At 36.3% G+C, this 10,675-nt stretch overlaps 2 protein-coding genes across 3 annotated transcripts; one reads left to right on the top strand and one right to left on the bottom strand.

Annotated features, from left to right (window-relative positions):
- Window positions 1-7: 7 nt before the first annotated feature.
- Window positions 8-7,875, top strand: LOC113664517 (5'-AMP-activated protein kinase subunit beta-2). 2 transcript variants are annotated; one of them, XM_027180123.2, is made up of 7 exons: window positions 8-153; window positions 1,727-1,894; window positions 2,542-2,716; window positions 2,995-3,088; window positions 3,612-3,735; window positions 4,782-5,005; window positions 5,821-7,875. In XM_027180123.2, the coding sequence occupies exons 2-7, from the start codon at window positions 1,777-1,779 to the stop codon at window positions 5,896-5,898; spliced, it is 813 nt and encodes a 270-aa protein (XP_027035924.2). In that variant the 5' UTR covers window positions 8-153; window positions 1,727-1,776; the 3' UTR covers window positions 5,899-7,875. The 2 variants fall into 2 exon arrangements, with proteins under 2 accessions (XP_027035924.2, XP_027035923.2); XM_027180122.2 differs by lacking the exon at window positions 8-153 and adding an exon at window positions 1,145-1,211.
- A 1,213-nt stretch (window positions 7,876-9,088) lies between these two features.
- LOC113664521 (coiled-coil domain-containing protein 28B) lies at window positions 9,089-10,641 on the bottom strand. The gene has a single exon (XM_027180128.2). It carries the CDS (start codon window positions 10,556-10,558, stop codon window positions 10,154-10,156), a length of 405 nt encoding a protein of 134 aa, XP_027035929.2. The 5' UTR covers window positions 10,559-10,641; the 3' UTR covers window positions 9,089-10,153.
- Between the last annotated feature and the right edge of the window lie 34 nt (window positions 10,642-10,675).

Raw genomic sequence — 10,675 nt, 5'->3', positions numbered from 1 at the left:
TCTGGATGATCATGAGACCGGGCTGTGATTGAGGACGTCAAAGGATCAAGTGCGGACTCAAGTGTGATTTAACAAATATTTCGCGAAATAGGCATCTTTAATCCGACGGAATTGGTGGAACAAGGTCTGAGTTACGTGGGGAATGTCATGGAAGTAAGTACTTCGTTAAAAAATTATCACCCCTGTGGTGATTTTGTGGTAAACCAATTTTTTATAAATATTGTTGGATTACTATCAACGAAACTTTCTGAATTTTCACTCCCCAAAATTTAGAATCGTTTAGATGATTAAGAGAAATTTTCTTGGTCGGAAATTTGTAAGCAGTAGAATCGCGTCATTATCTCATGATATAAGACTGAAATGTTGATCACGCTGTGGCGTGAAAACATCATGCGGACATCACACCTTAAACAACAACCAGGCGGTATGCGCACTCCGATTGCGTTGCATTATGGTAGCGTTATTTTCAATATGGCGGTGAAAGTGGCAGAAACCGGCTGATTTTGACTGAACATTCCCGATCATTTAAAACAAGGTGTTAACGGGCCTAAGTGAATCCTACCATTCGCTGGCGGCTGCCTTTAAAATTTTAGCTCTTATTATGACATTTCCTTTGCGATGTCATATTAGGGTTAGTTTTAAGTGTCATTTCCCCATCTGTAAGTTTTCAGAGTTTGGCAAAACAGGATGAGATTGTGTTACAAAAGGCAATATTTTCTTCTGCGTAATTTATTTTTGTTATAGAGTATTCTATCTCTCTCGCAGAAAATAACTCCAGAGATACGTTTCTCAAAACCTTCATCTAGGTATCCTCTAGTCTTTAAGCGTATTTCGAATCTTTTTTAATCTTGTCAGTAGCCCTCTGAAAACTAAGTCGTGGTGGTGGAATGATAGGAGTCGCGCAGGCCCGTAAACACTTTTTAACTTTCGAAGGAACGGCATCAAACAGTGAATCCCCATTGCATTCCACGTACGCTATTCTCGCTGCCTTCAAAAATGCTCTCTTCTGTTACGACGGTAATGCAACACAATAGTGCGGACAGCGTCTAACAACAACAGAGTAACAGAAGTAACAACTTATTTTGAACTGTCACAGTCACTCACGGACGAGGAGACTGGACACTCATCTATCCCATCATGCCTATAGGGTTCATTTTAAAAATATAGCTTCAATGGCGTTGTGACTGGAGGGTTTCTTTGTAACGTTTCAGGTAATTTGAGGCTGTAAATAGTTTTCATTTTTACTACGAGACGCGTTTGATCGGCTAACTGATATCATTTGTCTCGCAAGTCTGAGTTGGATACGCTTACAGATGCATTTAAGCCAACATTCGTTCGTATATCGCGTACCGTATGCCTGCGGAGTGCAAGTTAACATTTATCAGGAGCAGAAGTTGGTACACGTGTGGAACAGAACTTGCTACTTCTGTTAAGAAAAAACTGGTTAACCCATAAATCGAGAGGGATTATACGTTTTGATTAACGGATTTTTATTTCATAGTTGGTCCGCCTCACAAAAAATCCACCTTATCTTGAGTTCAGTACTAGCTAATTAAGGGACTTGAGCACCGAGTCTTTCAGCTAACTCATTCACTCGTAAATTTATCACAGCATTCAAAATCACATATTGGATGTCTTTTAAAATAAGATTAAAGTTTATGATCTTGGAAGCAGAAACAGCTCAAAAGTAGATAAAAAAAGTAATGTGTTATCATTTTTCTCGTAGCTCATAGATGTTCAATATCTTAAGAGGGATAAACAAAGTAAAAACAGAGAATGGGCAACACTGGATCAGGAAAACATAAGGATGTGCACAGCTCAGATTCTACATTAGAATTTGAAACTGGCAAGAAGATGTTCCCAAGTGGACAGGAAGCCAAAATGGTTTCATCAGGTGTGTGTCTATACATGTTGGGAGTTGACCCTTTCATTCCAAGATTTCATTAGCAATTCTCCATACTGTTTACCATATAATTCTTTTTATTTTAGTTGGGAGAATGTGGTATAGAATCAACTAATAATCCCCTCGGTGATCTTTTTCTCAATTCTCATCACTTATATGCTTGATATTGTTTCAATATAGTGGAGGGAATTTCTGTCTTGGTCACTCATGGGAGTTAAAAGGTTAAACCCTGTACAACAAGAAACTCTCTTTATCAGATAACCTTGATAACCTTGCAAGCTGCATGTTCCTCTTAAACTAATCAGGAAGGAGAGTCAACTGTCTGCAAGATACATTACTGCTTACTGCTTGTTTACAGTTTGCTTGCTAATGATGCTTTCCTGTGGGATTTTGCAGTGGATATTCAGCTGTAATTCTCAGTAACAAGTATTGTTATTGTCATGAACTTGTATTAGTGAAGTTTTTGTTGAAATCCAAAGTATTTGTACCAAGGGAAAATTAATTTGAGGAGACCAGCAATTGGATGAAACAGTTGTACTGTCAAACCTCTTCCCAAAAATCATCTTTGGGATGGATGGTAGCCTCTTTTTTATCATTACTGAAAAGCTCAATTTATCTTTTATTATATTTTATGTTAGCAAGAGAGCGCAAATTTGATGAAAGTGACTATGATTTTGATGATGACCTCATGGAACCAGAGCCTCCGCTAAAGAGGACTGTGCCAACAGTATTTGGTTGGGAACATGGTGGCCGGGAAGTTTTACTCTCTGGGAGTTTCAATGACTGGAAAACAAGAATTCCAATGAATCTTAGGTCAGTTATTATGAATTCTGAGTAATAACTGTTTAGAATGCCATCAATAGATGCCAGCCTTTTTTTTTTTTTTCCAAGGACCTACAGTATTGTACTGTATGACTGTCATTGTTACAACCCTTTGTTTCTCAGTCATTCACTTTGGTTGATTTGTTAGCAGATTTCATTGCCTTTGTTCATGTTTGATGTTGTTTTTACTAGTGACCGGCCCCTGTTATGTACACCTTCAATAAGTAAGTTATTGGTGTTGAGGATATGCCTTATTTCCCTGTTTGTAGCCAAGGAGAATTCTCAGCAATACTTGAACTTCCGGAAGGGGAGCATGAGTATAAGTTTTGTGTGGATGGCCGCTGGATCCATGACCCAAATGCTGTAAGTGTATTTAATGAGACAATATTATAAAGGTTGGTAATAGTACTAGGATTATTAATTTGTGGTCATGAAACCGAAGTGTTCAACCAAATTGGGGTTGCAAGTATTTTTGAGGGTCCTAAAATTTTAGTGACCTTCAAGGAATAATGTGGTTTTGGTGACAAGGAAGACACTCATAGGTAATTCAGATTATTCAACAGGTGCTCAAATTAGGCTATTACAGATAACAAAACACATCTGTTCACTCTTGATCACCAGTATTTCCCCTTATCCTAAGCACAACTGGGAAAATAAATTTTCCAACCAGATCAGCAATTGGTTTTCCAGTTGAATTTTCAAGAATTCCAAGCATTTTGAGCTGGTAATTAGATATACTATAGGCTGTGAAGTTTGCAGACTACCACCTGAAAAGGAGAACACTGGATCAATAGTTGTTATTAGTAATAATCATTATTGATGACAATCCAGAAACTGCAAGGATTAAAAGCTGTGATCTCCTTGTCCTATTTTTTCATCTTTATAGCCAACTACAAATGACAATTTTGGAGGTAGAAACAATGTGATCAATGTAAAGAAGTCTGACTTTGAAGTGTTTCAAGCTCTGGAGTCTGATGCTAGTGCAAGTATTGGTTCTGCTGGATCAATCAGTGAGTGCTTATGTTTTGATTTTTATTTTAAATTGAAACTGAGTATTTGTAACCGAAATATCATTGTAATTTGTGCTACACTGGACTTGTAATCAGGGTGTAACATAACAACCTCTTAAAATATCATGTCTGGTCAGCTCCTTGATGGCCAAACATTTTGTCTGGCAGATTAGGCATTGAACCTTTTATGTCCTAGATCAAATTGGAATTCTCATTACTATCAACTATACAACCTTAATAATGGTAGTTCAAAGAATTTAGTATTTGATCAACTAATTATGTCCAAATTGATATTTTTCTTTATTCTTAACACTAACCTAGTTGATATTGTATTGATATTGTAAGGAGAAATTCTCTCTTGGACACTCATGGGAGTTAAAGGGTTAAAGAAGAATTTTATTCCAAGCCAAGTTCAGGTTTTAAATATGGTGTAAATTATTTTTCATGCATTGGGTTTGAGGCTTCAAGCACATTAAAAGCATCGGTAAATACACCTGTATTTTTAGGAAGGAGGATATTTATTGAAATATGATATAATGGATATTACATGTATTTGTTTGGTCAAAGTGGGTTCTGTCTTTGACTGGACAACTTGAGCAGTGCTAGCAAGAAAATTAAATCACGCCTTGTATAATTAGACTCAGTAACATGCTTTGTGGTTTGTAGAAAACTGTGGTATAGTCATGTGTTATCTAACCTGTTACATGTATTCAGTGCTTAATCCTTTAACTCCCAAGATCTCATTAGTAATTCTCCTTACTATTTGCCACATAGTTCTTGTGATGTTAGTTTGGAGAATTTGGTCTTTGATCAACTAATAATCCCCTTATTTAATATTTTTCTTTATTCTCATCACTTGTCTGTTTGATATTGTATTGGTATTGTAAGGAGAAATTCTGTCCCAGTCACTTGAAGTTAAAGTGAGTTAAAGGGTGACTTGTCATTGCAAGTTTGAATTTAAAAAAAAAAATGGTGAATGAATTTATTTTTATGTTTTTTGTCAAGAAAGAAATTTTGTTATTGAAATTGAATATTTTTTATTTTAGAATCAGTATCAGGATCTCCACCTGGCTCTTATGGCCAACTTATTCCATCACATCACAACCCTGTTATAGTACAAGATGGGATGCATTCTAGTGTACCTCCAGTTCTTCCTCCACATTTGCTCCATGTAATACTCAACAAAGATGTGGTGGATCACAATGACCCTTCCCTTTTACCAGAACCAAACCATGTGTCTCTAAATCACTTATACGCTCTCTCTATAAAGGTATGTGAATATTTCTGCAGAGGTTGGTTGTTCAAAGCTGGGTTAAGATAGTCCAGGGTTACTGTAAAAGTTCATTTCAGATCTTAAAGCTTTGGAAGAATATTCAGTTTTCATTCTTTTTGTCTACAATTTGATGAATGGATGTTCTTAAAAGAATAGGCAAAATCACCCCAAAAAGGCTTTTGAACAGAAAAATGAAGAAAAATTTATTACAATTTAACCTTGGGTTATTGCTTATCAGCCATTGAACAACTGGGCCTTGGTCCTATATACATGTAATTTAGTATTATCAATTGAGTTGATAATGTAAATTGGCCACCATAAAGAGTTAGCTATTTGCTATGACAAAGGGCTAATGCTTGAAACATCAGCTTTGAAACTTTTTACAGTGGTCAGTTCATGTTATCAACTCAGATGATAGTACCAAACGACCCTGTTATACTCTTTCCACTGATGTAGCACAACAGTTTCTTTAGAAACTTTCCCCCTATATACATGTGTATGTGTGGCATGTTGCAGCTCAATTTAAGTGTAATCTTAATTCTGTATGAAAGGTACATTATTTAGTTGTCTTGTTATTTTCAGTTGTTTTTGTGAAAAACTTTCTGCTTGAAATTTCCAAATGCAATGCAAACCCTTTCTCTTTATATTTCAAGAGCAATTCTCCTCACAGTCTTCATTATAATTCTTTGTATAACACTTCATCATAAGTGTCTCCACCATGATAAATAATTGCAACCTACTTTAATCTTATTTCTCTGTGTTTGCTTATACAGTGTTAATTATAATGAATCAACTCTAATTTTCTTTTCTAGGATGGAGTCATGACGTTAAGTGGAACGCATCGCTTTAGGGAGAAATATGTTTCAACCTTGCTGTACAAACCAATTTGAATGGCAAGATACATAACATGTTAAAAGACTTAGTGTATTGATATGGACTGAAGGTGGAATGAAACTACGGACCTTTTTCCCAGTTCAGACAAAATGTTTGTACTATGAAGTACTTAGACTTCCTATAATACAGCGGCAATACTTGGTTTGCAAAGTTTACTTAAGGGCAACAAGGAAGGAGGAAGACTTGCGTGCACAAGCTACATGTAACACATAACTCTCCTAACTAGCTTTTGCTTTGTTGCAAATTCTGCGTAGATATTTAGAAAGAGGTTATCTCAGAAATGATTAATGCGCTGATTCTCCATGCAGAGAGGTTATGAGAACTGACAAATTTATCAGCAAGAGGGCATTTTCTTGATATGGGACCAAATTTAGTTGTCTAATTTAAAAGGAAATGCATGGGAAGCAGTGGGAAGAATTGATCTTTGGATCATGGGATTAAGGGTGAAAGTTTTGCCACTCCTCTGGAAGGTGTGCGATTGGAAAGAGGAGACCATGTCATAGCACTTTCTAATAATTGTGGTATTGTTAATGAAAGAAAATTTTGTAGCTGTAAATTTTTATTCAGAGTTTTACAGGGAATGATTTAGAAAAAAAAATTGGGGAGAGAAATTTAGAAGTCTATTAGGGATCATGAAGGCTCCCTTTATTAAGCATTTTTTTGTAAGAAGGTTTGTGACTATACAACTTTAGAATCGATGAGTTGTGGCATACGTTTAATTTCTCTGTGTCAAACTTGACTTATGCGCCAATCTATATGAAGCCTCAACATACTTTCATGCTCAGAAGGGGTAGGGTGGGAATTTGAATCTTACTTAGCTGGGTGGGGAATTTGAAGTGGAAGTGTGGAGTCTTTCAAGCAGAATAAAAGTGTTATATTTTAAGATATGGAGGAAATGTGTAGTCACAGTCACTGATTCTGCATTTGAGGGCAGTTTTTACCAGGGGGGGGGGGGGGGATTTGAACAAATAAGTCTTCAAAAGTTCAAAGGTCTGAAATTGCTTGATGCATCATTCAGAATGTAAGGGGAAGTGGGCTTCAAGGTACTTTTTTTTTTTGATGAAAGCATTTAGCAAACAAGATCCTATCTTTGACTTAAAAGAGTAATCATTACATTAACTCTTCTCACAATTTTAACTCTATGCAAAAGAACAAGCAATCAGTATGAGCCTGAAATTATAGATGGGAGGTTGATGTTCCAAACCCACAGAGAAACGCATAGGAAATCTCCTTCTGGCTCATGGATTGTGATTATCATGATAACAGCCTTTTGTTGTGCTGACATTGTACAGTATTTATCAGAGTATTTTGTTTTGTTGTGGTAAATAAAAAAGAGATCTAGGGAAGACTATTTTGAATAAGGGGTCATGTCTCATCCATTGCTTATGTCTTTGTTAGCATGTGACCTTGTCTGATGATGTGTATTGTTGGTATGTGTTAGGTTAGCAGGGGTGTAGCCAGCTTTTTCCAATTTGTTGTAGGCTTGGGGCTTGTTTCTTAAAAGTCCTGGTTACTCAACAGGACTGTCAAGCTGTTCTGTTTTCTTTCAAGATGGGGGTTTCAAAAGTTTTCAAAATTATACAGTGTAACTATAAGCTAAAGAAACAAAATGTGGTTTTTAGGATGTCAAAACCTGCTTCTCTATTCTTTTAAATATGGCTTGGACCTGTTAAGTTACCGGGATCTTTGAGAAATGGCCCCTATTCCTGAGGAGAGTTCATTTTTTGTTTCAATATTTGCAGAAGTCATATTAAAAAAGTCAAGCAAGCAGAAACAGGGAGAATTTTTAGGCCTGGGCCTACGGACTGGCTACACTCCCAGTAAAGTTTTTTAGTTCATAGAAATAAAAAATTATTCCAATTGCTTCATTGATACCACAAGTAGCCCTGATTTTTCTATTCAAGAGATTTAGTGATGTAGTATGTGACTGTACAAATTGCAAATAAAGTTATTGAAGAAGAGTTTCAAACTCAGAGAATTGTTTTGCCCCCAATCTGTCTTTTTTGTAGAGAAGACAAGGCTAATAAAATATGATAACGCTAAAAAATAATCGTAGTTATGGTGTATAATTTTGTGGTTTCTTGCATGTCCTGATCCCCTCTAGGATCGGGCATGACATAGTACTCAAAATATTTTAAGGCTTCCCTTAATTGTTCTTAAGATTGACAGTAATTGTCCACTTTAAAGTTGTGAGCTTGGTTCCCAAGCCTTCAAACAGGAGTGATGCTAAGGGTGACCTCGTTATGGTACAAACATTGCTGCTTTTTCAAACAGAAATGACTTTGTTATCATGTTTACTACATACTGGTCTCTATCATAATAAGGTCACCTTTAACCTTACTCCGAATCAAAGGCTTGGCAACTAAGTACAAAACTGTAGATTGACCTATTTAGATTGTTGATTGAGTAAATTTTGCACCGAAAACTGCTTTTAGGCTTCACCTTTACTGATCAAATTTTGAGTATATAGCAGCATGGGGTAATATATTTTGTTGAATTATTTTGTCTTTACCCAAATATATAATAATGATAAATTCTACTCTTGCTCAGGTACAACACTTTACTGGCACAGTTGTAAAAGTGATTTGAATATAAAGGGTTTTTATTTTTGTACCCTTCCATTTCACCCTTTAATGTCATTGAACTTTGACTAAGTTGAACAAGAATCCAAGTGTGATGCTGTATTAGGTATAAATTAGGAAGTCAGAACACATAATTTGCTATAGATTGCATTGTGGCCTCAAAAGTGTGTTGTGTTTTTGGGCAGGACACTTCACTCCCACTCTGTCTTTCTCCAAAGAGTACAAATGGGTGGAAGGAAAGAGCATCAGAAATTAACAGGCACCCTATCCAGGATGTGTGGTAGTATTTCTAGTCAGGGCTTAACCTTTTACATCCTTACATCAGCATCAGTATGCATATTCTCCATACTTGGCTTTATGTTTCCTTTGATAATGACATGGAAAATTCCCACAACAATCAAAGCTTCTTAGGTTGGAGATAATTTCCTTTACTCTTGTGATCTAAATGAATGTTTCAGATTAATGCAAGAGGAAATTAGATGCTGGTCACTGTTAGTGTTTTACAAGTTTAAACAGAATCAGGGATAAGCTCTGCATGTAATTCAAGTCACAAGGTTAATAACCCTTCACTTGGCAGGAAAAGATCAGGGAAACCACTGCCTTGTATATCACACAAAGTAAACACCATTTATTACAATTACCTGTGATAAGATACCTTATAAATTATTACATATCTGTATTTACCTATAGTATTTGAATCATCATCACTGATACAATTTTTTTCCAATGAAATTCTAACTATGTTTTTGTAGAAAATTTTTGTCTCTATGACAAAAAGGGTTTCCTTTACACAATTTTGGTATCTACGTGGCTACATAAAATTTCCACCCAACCCAAAACTTGGTCCCTTGTTTTTACCTCACAAACTGTAATTTGAAAGTGGATTGTGCATTAAAAGAACTCACAACTTATGAACCCACAATTTCAATACAAAATGAATTCCTAAACAAGGGCATAGTCAATAATCTTCTAGGTGTCTTGTTCACTACACACTGTGGGTACAGAAACATTGTTGGACGGTTTAAAGAATGCTCAGTGAACAAATTATTTATCAAACAAGGGTTGTGCAGTTATGGCTGTAGCTAATGTAGCCTGTTATTACCACCAAATTACAGTTTTTCCTTCAAAAATTCCACGTGCCACCTAGGTGCTGTCTGTTATCCTATCCAAAGTCCATCACAGAACTCAAAAGTGTCCTTAAATAAGTCACATCAGATAATCCATGCTGATGCTGATACAGGACTAAATTTAACACATGTACAATCACTTGATGACAGCCTGTAGCTGGCATGGAAGATTGAAACCATCACAATTGTTGGTGAACACTAAATAATCATTGTCTCAACCACTGTCACTGATGGTTGTTTAATTCAGAATCTACCCTCTCCCCTATAGACATGTTCCCTATCAAAACCCTCCCCCCTCCCTTTAAATTTTGTATCATCAAAGGTGCAACTGCAACTACCTCTTTACAAAAGACCTTTGGAGCCCCCTTAATAATATCTTTCTAACTCGGATGGGAGTAGACATCGAAGAGAATGTCCCTGATCGAAAGCTGGCCAGGCAAACGTCATACTACTGTGAGTACACTTAGTTGCACGTATACACAATCATCTCAATTTGTGATCTCGCTGTGTCTTTATCGATAAATTAAATCATCCAGTTCATATTACGATGAGCTTTCTTGATGCAAGCTCTGAACGGTCGAACTTAGAGTCTCCAAATTCTTCATTAACTTTTCCAGATTGCCTCCACTTCTTGGTTCTTCTTCATCTCCAAATCCTTCCGTCATATTGTCAATTTCAAAGTGAAGCTGAGCCAAATGTTCTTGAAGTTCGCGTACTTTATCCATCTTTTCGATTGTACAATCCCTACCAAATGCATACAGTTTGCCGTGATTGAAATCGTGCATTAGATCTAACAGTCCTTTCTCCATTTGTTTCACGTCTGTTCTGTCTGTTAAAAAAGAATGTTCTTGCATTTTCGGAGTGGCCTTAACCTGTGATTTCTCACTTTCTTTTGCCTCTTTAGATTTAGCTGTACTGTTACTTTGCGCTTCCATACTCTTAGCCATGGATTTTCTTTAAAATTGCGTTAAGAATTTACGCTATTTGACTTTAAGGCCGCCATGTTCAAATTCCCATAATGCACTTCGCCCCATAGATATGACTTACTGCTCATGCGCTTCTTA

The sequence above is a fragment of the Pocillopora damicornis genome, chromosome 8, assembly GCF_964200805.1.
Source record: "Pocillopora damicornis chromosome 8, jaPocDami1.2, whole genome shotgun sequence".
Taxonomy (NCBI): Eukaryota; Metazoa; Cnidaria; class Anthozoa; order Scleractinia; family Pocilloporidae; genus Pocillopora; species Pocillopora damicornis.
Note: the sequence above shows the minus strand (reverse complement) of the source record. Positions and strands in the feature narration are given on the sequence as shown.

Excerpts from the sequence above, each read along its gene's own strand:
- LOC113664521 (XM_027180128.2), bottom strand. The coding sequence starts at position 10,558 with ATGGCTAAGAGTATGGAAGCGCAAAGTAACAGTACAGCTAAATCTAAA.
- LOC113664517 (XM_027180123.2), top strand. The coding sequence starts at position 1,777 with ATGGGCAACACTGGATCAGGAAAACATAAGGATGTGCACAGCTCAGAT. Across the intron at positions 1,895-2,541 it reads AGCCAAAATGGTTTCATCAG|CAAGAGAGCGCAAATTTGAT; the intron begins GTGTGTGTCTAT and ends ATTTTATGTTAG. Across the intron at positions 3,736-4,781 it reads TGGTTCTGCTGGATCAATCA|AATCAGTATCAGGATCTCCA; the intron begins GTGAGTGCTTAT and ends TTTTTATTTTAG.